This window comes from Lampetra planeri, chromosome 5, assembly GCF_965212315.1.
Source record: "Lampetra planeri chromosome 5, kcLamPlan1.2.h2, whole genome shotgun sequence".
Lineage (NCBI taxonomy): Eukaryota > Metazoa > Chordata > Hyperoartia > Petromyzontiformes > Petromyzontidae > Lampetra > Lampetra planeri.
Window position 1 is genome coordinate 1,900,169 of NC_136111.1, and position 19,444 is coordinate 1,919,612.

The 19,444-nt window shown below is 46.6% G+C and overlaps 2 protein-coding genes and 1 non-coding gene across 4 annotated transcripts in view; all 3 read right to left on the minus strand.

Annotated features, from left to right (window-relative positions):
* IFT172 (intraflagellar transport 172) overlaps positions 1–613 on the minus strand; it is a 35,726-nt gene extending 35,113 nt beyond the window's left edge. The window contains exon 1 of the mRNA XM_078594028.1: positions 316–613. Within this exon, the coding sequence (XP_078450154.1) occupies positions 316–354 (39 nt within the window). The 5' untranslated portion in view covers positions 355–613. The remainder of the gene's footprint in view (positions 1–315) is intronic.
* Positions 614–1,675: 1,062 nt separating this feature from the next.
* On the minus strand, positions 1,676–1,747 carry TRNAA-UGC (transfer RNA alanine (anticodon UGC)). The gene has a single exon. It is a non-coding gene; the product is annotated as a tRNA-Ala (tRNA).
* Positions 1,748–5,959: 4,212 nt separating this feature from the next.
* On the minus strand, positions 5,960–19,079 carry LOC144718631 (YTH domain-containing family protein 1-like). 2 transcript variants are annotated; one of them, XM_078594030.1, is made up of 5 exons: positions 18,861–19,079; positions 17,325–17,349; positions 16,773–16,852; positions 8,359–10,176; positions 5,960–7,220 (listed from the first exon to the last, which is right to left on the minus strand). In XM_078594030.1, the coding sequence occupies exons 1-5, from the start codon at positions 18,885–18,887 to the stop codon at positions 7,197–7,199; spliced, it is 1,974 nt and encodes a 657-aa protein (XP_078450156.1). In that variant the 5' UTR covers positions 18,888–19,079; the 3' UTR covers positions 5,960–7,196. The 2 variants fall into 2 exon arrangements, with proteins under 2 accessions (XP_078450156.1, XP_078450157.1); XM_078594031.1 differs by lacking the exons at positions 16,773–16,852; positions 17,325–17,349; positions 18,861–19,079 and adding an exon at positions 10,524–10,771.
* Between the last annotated feature and the right edge of the window lie 365 nt (positions 19,080–19,444).

Here is a 19,444-nt window from a genome sequence, read left to right on the forward strand (position 1 = left end):
ACACGAGGCGTCAGGGTTGGGATCGAACCCATGACCTGCTGTACACCAGGCGAGGTAGTGAACATCTCCTAGCCGCCGTGGTTCTCTTGAGAAAGATGCCCTTGGAAGGGTCCTTGAGTAAACTGGATCTCCTTGGGAGTGCCTCTGGATGTGGTTCTCTGGGGGGGTCCCTGGTGAGGGAGGACCCGTGGCGACGATTCCTGGGGCACAGTCCTTGGGGACATGAGTATATAGACCGGGTCCGTGGAGAATGATCCCTCGAGCAAGGAGAGCCCCCCCCCCCCCCCTGGGGACGAGGCTGAGCCCCCCTCTCACCTGGGGCGTCAGCAGCGTCTTGAGATGCCGGAGCTGCATGGCTGCTCCTGTGGTGAATCTGGGGAGTCGAAACTCGTCTCGCTCCTCCTCCTGTCGCCTGGAAACTCTCCGCTGTCTCTTCTTCGCTTCTTCTGGAGCCTCTCTCGGCCCTCCTCGATCTCGCCCTTCACTCTCCCCGCAGCAGAAGCAGCAGCGGCAGCAGCAGCAGCGATTCCTGGGCCGAGGCTTCGTCTCCCGGTGACGTCACGACGCGTGCTCAGCGACGCGTTACCATGGCGACTGGTGACGTGATGGGCCCCCACTCCCTTCCCACCACATTCACCCTCTCTCGGTCACGTGACGCCCCCCCCCACATTCACCCTCTATCGGTCACGTGACGCCCCCCCACATTCACCCTCTCTCGGTCACGTGACGCCCCCCACCCACATTCACCCTCTCGGTCACGTGACGCCCCCCCACATTCACCCTCTCTCGGTCAAGTGACCCCCCTCCCCCCACCACGTTACTCCTCTTTCAGTCACGTGACTCACACCCCCCCCTTTCTCACAGTCACGTGATCCCCCTTCTCCCTCCCCACCACATTCCCCCCCTCCCACCACATTCCCCCCCCTCCCACGTGATGCCGCCACTACCACCCCCCTTTCTCGGTCACGTGACATTCCCCCACCATCACGTGATCCCTCTTTCGGTCACGTGATGCACCCCCTCCCACCACATTCCCCACCACACCCCCCTCTCGGTCACGTGACATCTCGCCACCACACACCCCCCTCTCACGGTCACGTGACCCCCCCCCCACCAAGCTTCCCCCCCTCCTCTCTCCCCGCCACGTGTTTTTGAGCTGCCAGTAGCGGCCGGTGTTCATCAGAGGGCGGTGGTGAGGCAATGTGTCTCAAAGCGGTGGGTGATGTTACATCCACGAGGAGACGGGGATGTATCTGAACTCTGAAGGCCGAGAGGAGTCGTGAAACTCGGAGATGGAGACGTCAGCTCGTGTGCCACGTGCGTCGTTACGTGGTAGAAATCGTGACAGCTGGCGACGGCTTTCATCCAGCAGTGGGTTGACCATGGCTGGTTATATGCACCCTGCAGATGCACTGCACCTACTTTGCCATCCTGTAGAGACTCTTTATCACATTCTTGGTTCTTTCGGTAAAGTCACGTAGAAGGGAAATAATAAAATAATATAAATATAAAACAATATCAGGTGTGAAATCCACAGCAAGAAAATTTTCTTTATCACCTCAAAATATTTAATATGCATATTTTTTACGCAGTTGAATTCATTGGAAAACGATGTTCCATGGAGAGGTGATGTGACTTTTTTAAGTGCATTGAAAAATAAAATAAAAGTTACCCGTGGAGATGCCGGGGATTGAACCCGGGGCCTCATACATGCAAAGCATGCGCTCTACCACTGAGCTACATCCCCGCACGTCTCAAACCCGCGCGTAGGGGCTCTTAACTCTACTACACCCACGCCTCGTATCAAAGATCCCCCATGTAGCCTTAAACAGACTTCAGAATAAAGGGGTTTTTTTAGGGGTGGGTACGTTCGCGTAAATATAAATGTGTCGTTCAACCCGCCGCCACGACACGGCACAGCCAATTTAGTGAGGTTTGTCACGTAAACAGAACGTGCCAGTTAGTTTATACAACATCAGCACACCGGTGGTGTGTTGGAGAGTAAACCCACATTTAGCATGAGTCGTGACGTTTCGCCAGCGAGTACAACAATCAGCTTCATCGGGAGATTTGCCAAGATTGTAAAGAAGACTGTTGGGTAAAGTTCTGTTAGCGAGTCGTCCTCATGAAGGTGATGGATGTTGAACTTCTTTCGCACCGCACGTAGCCAACTCTGCTAAACGAACTAAACACAAAAATCAGCCCCAAAGAAATTAGTTTTCAATCTTGATTTCAAAGGGGGGGGGGGGGGTGGAGAACACCACGCCCGGCCGCCTTTGTCTCCCCAGGGGCGATGTTTCCTACACACCGCACCAGGTACTCGATTGAGGCCGAGTCGACCTAGGGGAGGCCCAGATAATCGTGAGCGGCAATCATCGTCACGTTGCTAATCTCTCACATTAACATGCTTATCTCTCACATTAACATGCTCATCTCTCACATTAACATGCTAATTCATTCTCTAGCCCCGCCCACTTTCCCTTGGGTTGAGCCCACCCAAATCCGATATAAACTAATTCTATATCAACTCTTGTTGTAGCAGCTGTTTCTCCTATGTCAGCAGTTCTCCTGTTGTATCTGCTCCACCTGATAACGGTCGCTTGTGTTGCGATCGAAACGTCGTGATCGATTCTTTTTCTACCTACGTGACTTGACCGAAAGAAGCAGAGTAATAACATGCTAATTTATCTCATTAACATAATTTATTACATTAACATGCTAATTTATTACATTAACATTACTAGCCCCGCCCACTTCGTTTATGACCCCGAGGACGTCACCCTATAAAGCAGTCTGCATTCAGCAGCTTTCACTCTTTCCTCCTGATGACGGTCGCTTGTGTTGTGATCGAAACGTCGTAGTTTTGTTTATTTCATATTTATTATTGAGTTGGGCATTTTTGAGTTGGGCATATGTATAAACCACTCGATTTGCAAATCCCTCCCATCGCTTCAAGTCCCACATTAAACATGTCCCCACGTGAACACGGCTCATCAATTGGCCGATAATGCCCTCACATATGGAGAGGACCGCAGAGCTTGGTGTGACGAACATTTGACGTCAGCTGCTCACCACGTGGTTGTTGTTGCTGCTTCCTTATTACAACCTTGCTCAATTCAAATAAATGGTGAACTCGTATTCAATGCAGCATAACTCTGTTAGTGCTGTTTGTTGCCGGCCGTTCAACGTCGTGGGTCATTGCTCAGCAACTCCAACTACTGTAGCTGCCGGTAGGATTTTAGTGCAGTGCAAATGTAGTTCAGTGTTTAAGACCGATGGGCTTATCAAACCCGACTAAACTGGCTCTGAGATTACTTACCAACCTGAGCAGTAGTCGGTGGGATTCATACCGAGCCCCCACAAAGCCAGACGAAGGCCACCTTCTGGATTCCCCGGGTACGAGGAGGTCGTAGACCGGAGTCCACAAATCGGACCGTACATACCGTATCGAGTAACACATTCCTCCTGCGGAGAGAGCTGGTAGGAACGTTGGGTTGCTCGGTCAATGGCCAGGGTCAACGGCGGCGTGGTGTATTCCGCAAATATGCCCGACTGCGAGGGCGGGCACAAGCCGGCGTGAGTAGGTTAAACGTTGAGTTTTATAAGAACACCACAAAGTGACTAGTCCCTCCCCACCCAGCCCCACCCCCCACCCAGCTCCTCCCCACCCTCCCCCCACCCAGCCCCTCCCCTCCCATTTTCGGATACAAGACAGACGGACGGACACAATAACCAGAAGGTTCCTACCAGTATAACGCCTCTCGCTAGAACCGTGTGGCTCACTGGTCATGGTGCCCTCTGTTCTCTTAGACCTGGGAAAATTTTACCACGTAGCAGCATTTCGCGACCACTATTTAGATTCGTAACAAATTTTTGTTGTTGCTGCGTGGATTGATCTCCCGGTTCTTAAATAAAGGTTCGGATTCTGAAGGTACCGACCAGTTCAAAGCAGGCACGTTTATTCACGTGGCAATTTTATAAATTCTGTGTCGGGTGGAGGAGGGTTTACGACACATTTTTAGTTACGCATTCTGACCCAAAACTCAATTATTGACCTGGGAAATATTAAATTATTTGGTGATGCTGCTGCCTTGGCAGTGGTGTAAGAGTACACCAACAAAAAATACATTCGTCAATAAAACTGGTCTGGAAACTAAAAACATTGTATGCGACGTAACTGGCAATAAATAAAACATTAATATATGCCCTACGGAGATATAATTTTTGACAACACAAGCGAGGGCAGGTACTGTGTTAATATTGCAATTCGCATCGAGTCTTTCCTGCTCGGCAAGATAATTAACTGTTGTTCCCTCACGTGGTAATTGCAGGGACAATTTACAAAAAACAGTACAAGTTTGTCCGATACATCACTAACAATACGACAGTAATGTAGTCATTTACGTACATTTGATGTACAATGTTGTTTTCATTTTTGTTGTTGCTCAAGTTGTTTATTCTAGCGAAGAGTTTTTTGTGAGAGGGGAGATTGAACAACGGATAAAGGGGCATGCTGCCAAGCAAGTCCATTCAGTGAACCTCCATTTTGTTAAGGGCTTTGAACTGCGGTGCAAGGAAATGTGGCAAAGGAAATTCGCACAAGTCGTCGCTACGAAGCGCAACTTTTACATGCATAAAACACGATTTGTTGCCCCAGGGTTGTAATGTGTGGATGTGCGACTAGAGACATTGGTGTGGAGGCAAGGTTGGTGGATCACAGATTGCGGTTCCCAATTTAGCATAAATGGTCACATTGGCAGCACAGCACCCAAATGACCTTCTATTTAAAGCTTTCGTGACTGCAGGGATTCATCTTCTTGATTCTTTCGGCCACAACGCAAGCAGTGTTGTGGCCGAAACGTCTTAAGAATTGTATTTTTTAAAATTTCCTTTCTACGTGACTTTACCGAAAGAACCAAGAAGATAATCGACCTTCCTGTATGGATTTTGAGTGTTACGCCTTCGTATGCATGGGTCTTCTCCAGGTTCTCAAATTGGAAACAGGCGTTCCTGCAGTGGGCATTATTTACCATGGGCAGATTATCCTGCACAGCATCAAAACACACCACATCCCCTGGATGGAGGCTAGCACACACACACACACAAGTTCTCACTGCCAAATTATGCCTGAATGCTTGCCAACAGATGTTAAAATAGATCCGACCGATCAACTCGATCACTCTGGGTATTATAACGAGGCTGTTTAGATTTTATATTTTCCTACAACCTAATCGACAAACGTTCATGAATCTCAGATGCCTGAAACAAAGCACCATCGAGTCTGGTTAGCACTTGCATGGGTGATCAATGGGGCCTGCCAGGTGTGGTCAGATGGGAGCCGTGGTGACCAATTGCTGGCAGGACAGCGCGACCCACCCCCTCGCAAGTTGGATCATCTTCAATTTCTCGAGTTCCGACATGAATCCAGAGAGCAATGTTCTTCGCCAATCGTCACGATAAAAGGACCCCCCCCTCCTTAAAGTGTCGAGACCGAGGCTTTTCTGGACAAAATGCGTTTTGTATCTCACACGGTGATAGAATGCTTACCATCCCATTACCAGATAACTTTACTAAGCCCACGACTGTTACATTTGCAGAGCTTTACTTGCAGAGCAAGCAAGCCTTCGAGCAAAACACAGATCTGGAGGCCGTGCCAGTCGCACTCGAACTTTGGTACGTTGGCAAAATTGTGCGTGTTACAAGTCGTCTTTATTCCTCGCACATCGGTCAGTGGTTTACTGCCAACACAACGCGGCACCGAAATACCATTTTCAGCACAGAGGCAGGTGGAAATTCAACATTCCTACAGCAAAAGTCCAGCCACTGTTCGTGCAAGTGTCCCCAGGTAAAAAGTCATCAGCTTGTACACTGCTAATTTTTTTCACATTTTGCATCCTCCTGCGTCATCACAAGCATGGGCATTTAATGCATACCTTTATCGCACACCATACCAGTTACATGTGGTATACCTTTGCTATTTTATGTACCAGTTTATTTTAAACTTTGAAATCAGTTCCAAGACAGCAACACATTTATGACTAATATATTTTGATTTACACAAACTGTATACATACAGTATCTTGCAATAGCAGGCTGTGCGTGCAAAACGGTGCACAAAAACTCAATACAAACCTGTTTGGGAGTTTTTTTTTCCAGTGCAGACTGCTTTTACATACAGTATGGGTTTCATGCAACTTGTGTAATGAAGTACAAATTAACAAAATTAAAAGAGACAAAACGGCGTGCTTTGCTAAGTAGGATATTGTGTTTATTAAGGCTAACGTTTTCTAAGAGAAGAAAACCAACGCCACTGTTCTCCCCGGCCGTGTTGTTTATCTGAGCGAGCGGCTCAGAGACCTTGGGGTTGAGAGGAGGGAGCCACTTTGGCAAGTCAACAATGATGCTGAAAAGCACGATGGTGTGTGTGTGTGGTTGGAGTTTCTGTCACCAAGGTCCAACAGTACGATTTCAAAAGTCTGCATCCAGTCTTTTTTTTAAGTCATCGGCAAAACACGGTGAATGTAATTTTTTCACTCTTTTTTCTCCTTTTGACCATCTACGATTTTTTCCAAGAAGGGGTGTCCCTGCATCAGTCCTCAAAACCCAAAAAAAATCAAAGATAAAATACATTAAATGAAAGACGGTTTCTTTCGATTACCAGCAAGCATTGAAGTAGCAAACTACAGTAAATCAGTCATTCAGCTTCATTCCTGGAGCATGTATTCTCTATTGTGGCCACACAAATGTATGCATAGTATCACTGCTTACACAAATCACAGCCGCAAAATGAGATTCAGATTACACATCACAAAAATAGCAAAAAACTACAATAGAGTTATTTTAAAAAATGGGTACGACATGGATATCAGGTCAGTCTCCAAAAACAAAATCAATGAAAGATTTTTTTTTAATCAACATTTTTGTGAACCATTCACGAGATTAATAGTCATAGTAATTAGGTATATACGACCATCTATACCGTTTATTTGCTACTACGCTTCAAAGGGACAGCGTTAAAGACAGAAGCGAGATACCACTGAACGCACAAGGAAGCAGCCGCTTTTTTTCCCCCCTTCATCACCATCGTCGTCGTCATCATCTCTTGGTGCAGTGCTGCTATATTAGCAAAGCTTCACTTCTCCAAGCCTGCACAGTGTCAGCACAAGTTCCAGTGGCGCGTCGCCAAGCTCCGCACGCTATTTGGTACGGGTCTGACGTTCCTGAAACACAATTCGAGCGACAATATCAAAAAGCTGCCAAACTCATCGGAACGTCAAAGTCAGCAATCGATTGGCAAGTCTCACCCACGTAGTACGCATACAACAAATTACATTTATGTGTTCATAATAACAAAACACCTCTGAGCAAAGAGAAGATTCAAAAACGTGTTTGTGGAATCATTGCATTCAATGTCCATCCACAGTTAGCGTATTCATTTATGTAGTTATTGGTTTTACAACCTGTATTAAATAGATACCACTTAACAAAAGAAAATCCTTGCGTGCGATTGTAGTGGTGCATAATAAATCCAACACCTTCGGAGGTGAGATTGGTGGCACACGGAGAAATTATCGTGGGGGAGATCATTAAAATGAAGGTCGCATGGAGAAAGTAGCAAGTAAATCGTTTATAGACGTGGGTGGATTGTTTAGTCATCCCCTTGTATGCACGATATTTCCACTCGGTACTGTCATCACACATGCAAACCCATGAAATAATGTAATTTTATATAATCTCACTGCAGGACCTTCCCGATGGCCCTACCGTAGAAGCGAGTCTTCCCTGAGTGAATAACAGATTACAAAAGGGATGATGTAAGTCCATGTGTCGACAGAGCAATGAGTAACCTTGCTGAAATATTTTTTGTACATTGTTCCCTTTCAGTGAACTGCACATGGTCCAATGTTGATGCTTTCATCCCTCTAAACCACTCATTTCACGGAACACATCTCTTCCATGTCAACAGAAAAGAGCTTTCCCCTTAAGAGACGTATTTCCGTGCAAACAGCTTGAAAGCACTGGCAATGAGGCCAGGCGAGTGGTGGGTTTTCTCCAGAATTTTATGGGTTTTCAATATTTATTTTCATGGATTTTGCCATTCAATTAACACATACATACTCACGAGATTATTTCAAACGCTTGTGTAAAAAAACACTAGTTAACCTACTGCTATTAAAGTCAATACTTAACATTACATACCATTAAATCAATTATCCAGAATTATAATCAGAATTTCTTCTCTAGAGAAACTTATCGCTCCTGTCGCATATCTGCTTTAAAAACACAAATCGCACGTTACAAGCATCTTTCGGCACGCGCTAGGAACACTTGCCATTCACGCGAGGGCGTCATACTAACCTTCTTGAGGTTATCCTCCTCCTCTTGGCGCTTCTCATAGTGGCCAAAGTCGTCGAAGATGGAGGTGGTGTGCTTGTACGCGGCAATGATCTTCAGCACCTGCTTGGCCTTCTCGAGCGGCACCTCCTGTGTGTCGCGCGAGTTGGTCACCGGCTTGTTCTCGTTGTTCTCCAGCCGGATGTGGCGCAGCTGGGCATTGGGCACGTCCTTCACATAGATCCACTTCACCTCGAATTTGCCCTTCCACTTGTCCTGCGACCACACGCCGGCACACGTCTGGTAGTCCACTGGCGACATCATCTCGGCCACGCCGCAGAAGTGTCCGCTCCCGTTGACGCTGAACAGCAGGTAGATGGGCCCTTTGCTCTGCAAGGAGCGGTAAGCAGAATCCAGTCGCTTGTTGCCATGCTCCGTGCTGCACCAGATAGAGTACTTGATGGAGCGGTGGATATCGTCCTCCGAGTAGCTCTTAATGATAAACACGCGCGCATTCTTGGGGCTGCAGTCAAAGTCACGGGGGTTGTAGCTGTTCATGGACTTGAGTTTCTCCAGCACCGGGTGCACCTCTTGGCCCAGGCCCGGCTGCGCCACGCTGATGGGAATCAGGCCCGGCACGTTCACCGTGGGGGGACCGTCCCCAGTCCTGTTGCGCGGCGCCACCCAGCGGTTCTGCAGTGGCTGCTGTAGATGCTGCTGTGGATGATGATGATGCTGCTGCTGTGGCGACTGCGAGGGCAGCAAGTGCTGCTGCTGCGGCGGCCCCACGTGGCCATACGCCATCTGGAAGGTCTGCTGCTGGCCCGGCATGGGAGGCTGCACCATGGGCTGCTGCTGCATCTGCTGGGGTGGAGATGGCTGAGGTGGCGGTGCAGCCATGTGAAGTGGCACGTGCTGCACCTGATGCTGTTGTTGTTGCTGCAGCTGCTGCTGCAGCTGCTGCTGCTGCAGCTGCTGCTGCTGCTGTTGCAGCTGCTGCTGTAACTGCTGGTGTTGGTGCTGGTGCGGTGGAGATGCCTTGCTCTGGGGCGCTTTATTATCCCAGGTGCCGATGTCCATGTTGTGTTTGATGGGCGGTGGCGGCAAAGCGGCTGCAACCGGGACCACGTTGGCAGAACCAGGCCCCGATTTGGGCTTCAGCTTGGGCTGGGGCTTTGCCGGCTTGCTGGCAATGGCCGCCCAGGACGTGGGCTTGGGCTGCGACACGGGCGGCTGCGGGGTCGCTGTGGCCGGCACAGGCATTCCACCCCCCACAGCGACACCGCTGCCAACAACTGGGCTGCCCACGGCGGCGTGCGCCGGTTTGGCCAGTTCGGCGGGGGCACCGACAACGCCGACGCCGCAGCCAATCTTGAGTCCGGTCATACCCTGCTCGATGCTGTTGATCATGGGTGGAGGCACCAGCTTGTTGCCCAGCGCATCACCGTGGAAGCCTCCCGAGCCATCCATGAGGGGAGCAGAGCCGGGCGCCGGCGGGTAGCCGTAGCTGCTGCTGTACGGGGAGCTCTGCGACTGCGCCGGCTGGGAGGTGCTGGTAGCCCAGGCGGAGAAGTCCACGCCGCTGCTGGGGAAGAAGCTGAAGGCGCCGTGCTGGCTCAAGTAAGGGGGGGTGCTACCCAGCCCACCTGGCTGCCCGAACATCGTGTCCGGCAAGAAGTGGTGCTCCCCGTTACTCAGCTGTCCGTAGGTGGGGAGGTACGGCATGGGGGGATCCCCGCCCGTCGACCAGGGCGCCTCGCTTAGAGAGTACGACGGGAATCCCATTGAGGGACCGTAGTAGCTGGGCATGTAGGACTCGGACATCCGGGGGTAGCTGTTACCCTGTGGGATTCAACGTGCAGGAAAGCAAGAGTGAATGCCAGTGGCAACACACACACATTGTTTTAATAAGCAGGATGTTTGTTGTAATGTTACAATTTACATATGGATATAAAAATCTGGCTGGGCAGCAGTGTTTGGGTTCCAAGTTCAAATCTCGACCATTGGTGAATTCGGTCATTAGTTTTTCCACGGCTGATGCACAACTCAAAGCGTACGCATAACAAGCACAAAAATAATAAAATAGCCATTTTAATAAACCAAGTACATGCCTAGCAACCACGAACTTTATTCTGCCGCACTGGCTCACGTCACCACACTTCCGAATTACCATGATGGACCACACCCACCTCACGAACCTGAGAGCTCCACTTGTTGCGAAATTCTGACGTGGAACTCCTGAAGCTACGGCCAAACGTGACTAAAGCAACCAGACCAATCCGTGTCACTGCTGTGACGCAACACATCCCCCTCTGGCGATTAAAACTGCAAGCTGTTAACAAGGCAAGCAGGCATTCAAGAACTTGCAATGTGTCACCAATTAAAATGTATTCCCAAGCTCATGATGCACACATGGAACAATGTGCGAATAGATGAATGGGGATTTGTCGCTTTAAATTGAAAAATGTCCTTTTGATAATCTTAAGAATGACCAAGGCTATAATGAGACAAAACCATACGAGTGAAAATTAGATGGTAGGAAACGGTAACAAATACAGAGTGAGGAGCAAGGTAGCGCCAGACAATCCAAATGACACATTATAGAAGAAACACAATGACTATGTAAAAAAATACATTGCAAAGGAGGCAAATGAAATCAATCCTTGATTTGAATAATTAGCCTGATTAGCCTAATACACTTGGTATTCACGTGGTTTGTACAGCACACAGCCCAAGGCCATCACGGATGAATGATGTTTATATTTTAAGCTTTGTAGAACATTTGTAGTTTCAATATATACTGCAAAAACAGAAAAATAACCGTATATAGAATTGTGCTGAAAAATGCAAATTAATTAATATGATTTAGGCTCACGATATATACATCAAATCACATGTGTAAGAATCTATGTCTATATTCATGTTGTTTGTAATGGGTTCATGTAAACCCGATATCCACTACAATTCAGCAAAAAAATGTACGTATATTTGAACAAAAATCGCCGATTAAATGAAACATTTAACTTCCACCGGTAGGCATACGTAACCAGCCTTCCCACGGCATGCATTGATCACAAAATCAAACATGTACTCCAAAATTAATATCACAGGTAATTATTATATTTGGAAACCTGAATTCGTTCGGGGCAGCAGTGTTAAATGCATATGTAGGACATGGGGTTCAGAACACGAAGTATCATTGCCGACAGAATTCAATGTTAACTGTGACATTAAAACTATGACCGCACTTATTAAAATTCTTACATCAGTGCTTGGGTAAATATTAGAGCAACATGTTTTTTCCGATTGACTTCTAAACTGCGAAATGCATTTATTTTTTAAGTTTATTTCTGGAGATGTACTGTGGTGCCCGAAAACATTAAACGAGAAGTGCACATTAACACTGCCTAATAAACAAAACATTTGCACTCAACTAATGTTGTGGGCAATGAATGACCGACTTGCGGATGGAAACTGCATCTTACACTGGACTACAATGTAGCCCATTAATATTGTATTACCTACGATTTAGCAAATACAAACATCCAGGTAAGACGTATGTATTTAGCCAACACCAGTTCGGAATGTGACACGGGACATGCATGATTGAAGGAGCTTACAATTAACTTCATGTCAACACTTTTTAAAAGGTGTTTGGTATTGAGGTGCACTACCTCGAGGTATTTAACACATTTTGACCTTTTGTGACCACGTGGTCACGTGTAGCATTAGGTTAGACAATACATTTACATCGACCAATACAATTCGAAAAAACTACATTCTGGTTAAATTCAGGCTAATCGGGGTTAAAGTGGGTTCAATAAAAATCCACCAGTAGTCACAGGGACAGCATACACCCACAACAGCAGCAGCCACTACTAATTCAGTCACCCAGCTAGTGCCTGTATTATTACCATACTTGCTTATCCAGGAAAGCTTCAGGTCTCATGACTTTTTCAAGAGGGCACTGCCAAGCTTTTTACCGCAGTAGTGATGGCGATTGCTATGCCCATTCCAATCGAGTACAACCTATTTATTCTTGCTAATTACATCACGGAGGTCTTTAACATCCACTGTTAAACAGCTGGGCGGATATTAGTGGTCATTACTGTTCCTAGGCCATGTCACTCGTACCACTAGGCCATGTTGCTCATAAATATTCAGTCTTCACGTACGCATGTATTTTCTTCACAACAAAATACAAAGGTCATCCATAATGGTTACAGTACAAGCTGCGGGAAAATGGCACATACCCTAAGTGCCATCGTGACAATGAAAACACAAATTCCTCAGGCTTCACATGATAGGCAGATATGTGCAGTCACTCACCGCCAAAGTGTGAAGCTGCACTGTACGTGGAAGGCAACCCAGTAAACAGCCATAATATTCTAAAACACACATCGACTGTCCTACTAGGCGATTACAGCTTTGTTAAGTGTGAAAATACTTTTGTTATTGCGAATTCTGTATATTACCAAAAGATGCTCACTTGTAGAGACTTTAAAGTTATTTGATTATTAACAAGAGCTCAAAAACGGTGCACAAATCACAAAAACGGCCACTGGTTCAGAAACAAAAATTGTGTTTTTGGACTTATATTAGGACTTTGTTGAATGACACGCGTTCTGAAGATTCCTTGAAAATAATGAGATTACTAAAAATGTAACCGTTTGCATTTATACACATGCATAACAAACGTACACGTCTTTGTATAGGCCGTGACGTACTACTGCTAGTGTTCCGTTATCTACATGGTACGTAGTCAGAACCATAAACGAATGGGTTAAAACAGCAATATGTCCCTGGCGCCAATGTAACATTCCACGGATTCATATCTCCATGGATTTTTACTAAGAAGACAGGAGACCTCAGTGATGAATGATGGGGTTGAACAGTCAAGAGGTAGAAGCCATTTGGAAACACAATGGGCTTTAAAAAGATTGGCTGCACGTAAGTGCGTCATAGGTATGGAATAGGGGGTGTAACGATTCACGCATCAGCGATTTAAATAACTGTCGCAGTTCGATTCGAGAATCAATTATATTTCTTACTTTGGGGCGATTTTTGGCAAATCACGGTTAGATGCATAGTGAGCTCTAAAAATCATCATGCATGCATAACTACACTTATAGCAAGTACCAATTCACCCCACTCTACAATTCCATTGTCCTCTCTGGGAACAAGATTCAATTAATTATTTTTCATATCGTAAAACATACAACGCTAACACACTACGATGGCACAAAATGTATTACCACATGAACCAGAAATAATAATTTCTTACACGTACGGTTCAACGCATGCTACGAGCTGAACAAATACATTTTAAATAGTTAATAGTTAGATCTCTCAATCATCACATCCTGGGAATCTTACACCACATCATGGGATGGCACAATTTAAAACCCTATAAAGTGACACATTGTTGGATAAGCTAAACCGACAGGTTTCAGCACATCCCCATGCACCACAAGCAGCAGTTAATTTAATGTACTTAACCCTTTGGCAGAGAATGCAAAAATTGCATTGAAGCACAAGCTAGAGAGCTTCCTCAATAATTGTTACCAATACCTTCTGAACGATTGCATTGTTTTCAGCCAAATAATTGTAAACGATGCATTACACACCCTTAAGCAATTGCACAAGTATGAATACATAACAATTTAAGGTTAGATACAACCAAAGAAAACCGGAGCAAAATTGCTAAATGTTAACAGGCACAGAAGCTACCAAAGTAATGATTCTGCAATCTTATTAAGTTACTGATAAACACTTCCTGTATTAGTGCTATTTATACCCACCCAGAACTCAGAATTATGTGATGCTGCAGTAGATTGAGCAATATTCGAATTGCCCATGAACATGCATTAATGCGCCTCACTTTAAACAGAGAATTTAAAAAGATAAGCAGTACCGTGTGCATACTCACGCGATTTTTTTTGTCAAATCAATAACCTAGGCATGCCAGCAGGCAAAGACAATTTGGATTTTGCACGTTCTCCCCGTGGTAGCATACTTTTTTTCTCCAGGTGCTCTGGGTTTTCCCTTTCACATTTATTAACATGCGTCTAGATTATTTCCATTATTTTGCTGCCATAAATTCCCACACAAGCCACTTCGTTGAGCAATCATTTGTGGCCAGGTCACTTCTGAAAAAGCTAATAGCTCAGTGGGCTTTACCTGGTAAGATAAAAATGTTATGTTTATTGCATATTTCTTTTAAGTGATTTGTTTACCTTCCTGATACTTTGCACTCCTATTGTGATTTTGTATTGCTTGTTGTAACGTTCTAACCTGCCCCTACTGGATATCCGCGAAAAAGAGCTTGAAAGCTCGTTAGATTCCTCCAGCATAAAGTCCGAATTCTGATTTGTGGACACCCCTCACACACGCTGTCTCCAGATACTCGGCTTTCCTCCCACTTGAAGCAAAACACTACTTATAGAAAAGGCCAAACAATCCTAAAAGATAATCCTGCTGAAAAACGTGTGAGGCTTTCCCAAATGCCTCCCATTAACAGTATTAAAAGATCAGCCCTTGTAAATATGTACCAATGCTATATGTCCCTGGAAGTCGAACTATCGAGTTTGTCAATTTATTATAGTTGCATATAAATCCACGGTGGATGTTGCAATGATACAATATAATTCCTCGCTCGGACTTTAAATGCCAAGTTCATCAACATCCATTTTAAAATGTGATGTACGAGGTATTTGCATTTTTCTACGGGTTTAAAGACATTCATAACTAAAAAGCCCCCATTAAGCGTGACAGACGACTAGGGGAAAGTGCTGTTAGTGAGCACATATTAAAGATAGACAACACCAGTTAGGAGTGTTATTGTTGTCACCACGCGCGGCTGGTTTTGTTTTCCAGCTGCTGATGTTAATAGCTCTAAGATACCAACTCGGGTCACCAAATTCACCACTGCGACACCACTCCCCCTTCCCATGTGAAGCACAGCCTACAGAGTTACACTGCAGTAAAGTCACTTAAAAACACACTAAAGCAGTACTCCTACAATTCCTTTTAAAGTATGTTTTTTTTCTCACTAGCAAAGCTTCAAACGACAGTCCTAGGTGGGTATGCGCAAGAGCTGTTTGTTTTTTTAGTGGCATTCTTCAAATAAACGCACAGTGTTTAACCACACGGATACAGATCATTGCTGCAACACACGACTGTAAACCAATGTCACCTCCCATTGGTTGATGCATGTTTGGCACCATGGTGGCAAATGCTGCCAAAAACACATTACTTTTAAACATGTTCACAATAATATGGAGCGTCAAATAGCCTCACCGAAGGGTCCTGCATTGAGATGAATGGCCAATTTACATTTAAAAAATGTGCTTTTTGCATGTGTGCGAGGAATCCAGAGTATGCAAATAAAACCTATGCATACGAGGGGGGGGGGACACTCAAATGTTTCAGGACGCCCATGCAAAAGACGCAACATTTAATGAGTCTCAACGGGTGTATTCCATATCCCGGTTAAATAAAGCATACGACGGATACATTTAAGAACTCACTTGCTCCGTCACCTTCTGGTCACCTTCACACCAAGCAAGGTTTGAGATTCACAAATCTATGATCCACCAATTATTGCCTACAAAGCTTTGGAACCACTGGTTGAAACAACCAGGCCTGGGCTTGGTGTTACTCCTGAATTTAGGCTCAAAAACATTGTTGCAGATAAAACAACTTGAATTCCACAAGATATTGCTCATTACATGTAAAGCCAAAGATTAGCAAATACCCACCAATTAGTTGCATAATACATGGTTATTTTACCTTACATGTTGTACTACTTTAAATTACAAACTCAAACAACATGCAATGTATTTTATTAGAACTGGAATTTTTCTCGGTTTTAAGGTTTAACCAAGGTCAACAATGAAGAAATGGGGTCACATTATGATATACATTAGCTAAAATTAGTTTAAGAGATGGCTATGCTGCTGGCTGACACATCAAGTAAAGACATTTCACTCCGTATTAACAAGCGCCAATATTAGCTTAACATAGACCAGAACCACACAATGGTAGACTTCAAAAAAACCACAATCCAATAAACAGCTCATTGCAGATACGTAAACGGACTATACAACTCAGGCTGTGCGACTCGAGGTTGTATGTATTGTTGGCAAGAAAAAAAACACTTTTTTAAATTCAGGCATCTGCTCGGTTAGAGCACTCTATTGATGTCACTACATTGATGTTGCTGCATTGATGTTGCACGACGATATGGGAGGGAGATCTGTACAGTGCCATATTGAAATTATTGCCCAAATAATAGGTCCTTTTGCCTATCGTCAAGCTTAAGGCTTGCATCAGAAAACCTGGGACACGCACAGAGCCTGCCTTGCTACTCGTGAACAGCCATCTGTGTGTTTTTAGGTGGCATCTTCCTTTAAAATGGTCAGATGCTGCCAGCCCACCTGGTTGGTCTGGGTACCAAGGTAGGCGTCAAACTCGTCATCAGTCACCCCATCCTTTTGATGCACTGTTCCATTTTGAACTGCATGCACACAAGGGGGGGGGCGGACACACAGCAGGCGGGATACACATAAGACGAAAAAGAATGCACGAGACAAAGGGGGCGTGGTGGGGGTTCGACACGGGCACGTGTAGCATCCGGCAGGGTACACAAAAGTGTGGCTGGGCACGCGAGAAGGGTGCGGCCACATTGCTGGCAGCAAAGTAGAGCTCAGCTCTTTGGCCACGTCGCCACAGGCCTCAAAACATTACCATCATGCGGCACAAACGCCCAAGGAGAAGTCCATTCTCAACAGCCATCGCGTGCCAGTTACAAAATACTGTCCTTTCCCAGTTCACAACAGTTATAAGCAGCAAAGAAGAGCCAGGCTCCCGCCCCCACTGCCTAAAGGCAATGAACGATATATCAAACATACAAGAGGGGGGAGGGGTAAAATAGAAGTGACGAGAATACAGGACTGTAAAGTCAGCCTGGTGCATGCTTGAGCTCTCACCTTTATTCCCTTGTCCTTTTGGTCTCTGGTGGAGAGTGGAATCCACGGTGCATGAAAGGTAGAGACAGACACAGTGAGATCACAATTAGCACGCGGACAGCCAGACTGGGGAAAGTGGCATCTCGGCTCGTGTGGTTACTGGGCATTTGTGGGGACCTCAGAATTGGGTGGGTTGGTGCAGGGAGACCGGACTGGGCCTTAGTGTTGGGTGCTGGGTGTTTTGCAAGTGCTTGGTGGGTGGGTGAGTGCAGTGTGATACACGTGTTCTATTTGGAGGTTGCTTGGATATTGGCTGCGTGGCAGACGCAGTTAAATATGTGGTGAATGTTCTGTGCCGAGGGCTCCGAGTTGCGTTTTGACGGGATGCAGTCTCTTTAAACCAGGCCTTGGTGTAAGTGGCTGTATGTTGGCGGGTGTTGCTGGATATCACTGCCAAAGAGAGTTAAATGGGTGCAGTTCTTCACGTGGAAAGTGCTGGGTGTCAAATGTCAGATGTCTGCTTGTTTGTAGTATGGCAAGTGTGCTAACCATCGTAGGTTATGGAGTGGAGTGCAATGGGTGTATTTTACCTGCTGTAGTTGTATAGATATTAAAGTGCTAGGTGTGGTTACATGGATGCAGTGAGATGATTTTACTAAAGTAGTTTTACCTAGTAGAGTTTGCTGGATGTTTTTTTTCTGAGTGTCGATGTAACGTTACGGGTGTAGTTAATGGTTACTCGAGTGTAGGCAATTGGTTATTCGAGTGTAGTGCAAGTGAGAGTGCACTTTGACATGTATAGTTTCCGGTCATTAGTTGCATTCTGCGGCCTGTAGTCGACTAATAATAATCAGCTCAAATCTCCGGGATGCTGGTTGCAGTTTAAGTATCGTAAACTAAACTATACACTATATTATTCCTATACACTATTACATTGAACTAGAGCTATGTATCGATAAACTATCTGTACCAGTAACGATAATTGGTTATTTCTTTTGTATTTGTTAGGATAGTTTACTGCCTGTGTACGTAGTTTGCGTTGTTTGTAGCCTCCAGGCTGTAGTTAACTGAATGTAACAAGTCCACTACGTCTACTGGTTTTGCTGTAGTTAGCTGGTCGTTTATAATAAAGTACTGCACTTGTCGCGATTTAGAATCTCTTTCCCACTGGTAACAACTCAGGAGTTGCCGTGGACTTTGTGTGGTCGAGGCTTGTTTGTAGTCAACTGGTTGTAGTTAAATGAACGTACAAATTCACCCTTAATCCCGCTGGGCACACTTTCCTGGTTTCAGCCAATTGTGGACATACTCTTCGGTTCTTTCGGTAAAGTCACGTAGGTATACAAATTGCACATAACTTGTCCGCCAATTGTCAGCCGGTCAAATCCGCCGTCGTTAATCACAGCCGACTCCTCGGGGTCGTCCGATGAATCTGCTGCGGTAGTGATCGAAGCGAACCTCGGGGGGGGGGGGGGGGTCCTGGGACTAGCGAGCCGGGGGGGTCCTGGGGCTAGAGAGCCGGGGGGGCCTGGGACTAGCGAGCCGGGGCCTTCTTACCTGCTCGATGCTGGGCGCGGACATCATCCCCGGCCACACCGGCCACTCGCCACCCACTCCTGTCTCCTCCTCCTCGTCGTCGTCGTGGGCTCCCCCCCTCGTCGTTCCTGCTTCTTAGAGTGTCACTCTCCTTCTGCTTCTTCTTCTCCGCCACCGCCGCCCACACCACCTCCACCACCGCCGCCGCCTCCTTCGCCTCCTCACAAATGGCGGCCGCCCTCGTCGCCGCCGTCGCCCGCCGCTCTTATTGGCGCGCGCGCAGTCCACGTGACCACCCCGCTTCCTCCCCCATCCCCCCCCCCCTTTCGCCATCTTGGGTAGGGGGGGGCCCGCCTCGCGAGTCCCGCGCGGGGCGGGGGCGGCCTCCCCGTGCCCCCCCCCCGCCCCGAACCCCGCAGGGAGCCCCAGGGGGGGGGGGGACCCCACCTCCCCCCTCCCCCAACTCACCCAGCCCCGCCATGTTGGGTAGGGGAAGTCGGCGTCGCTTATAACGCCGCCATCTGGCCGTTCGTGTTGTACTGTACTTGCCATGTCACTGGGCGGGAGTGTTGCATCGATTTGCACGATACATTGATTCACAAAAA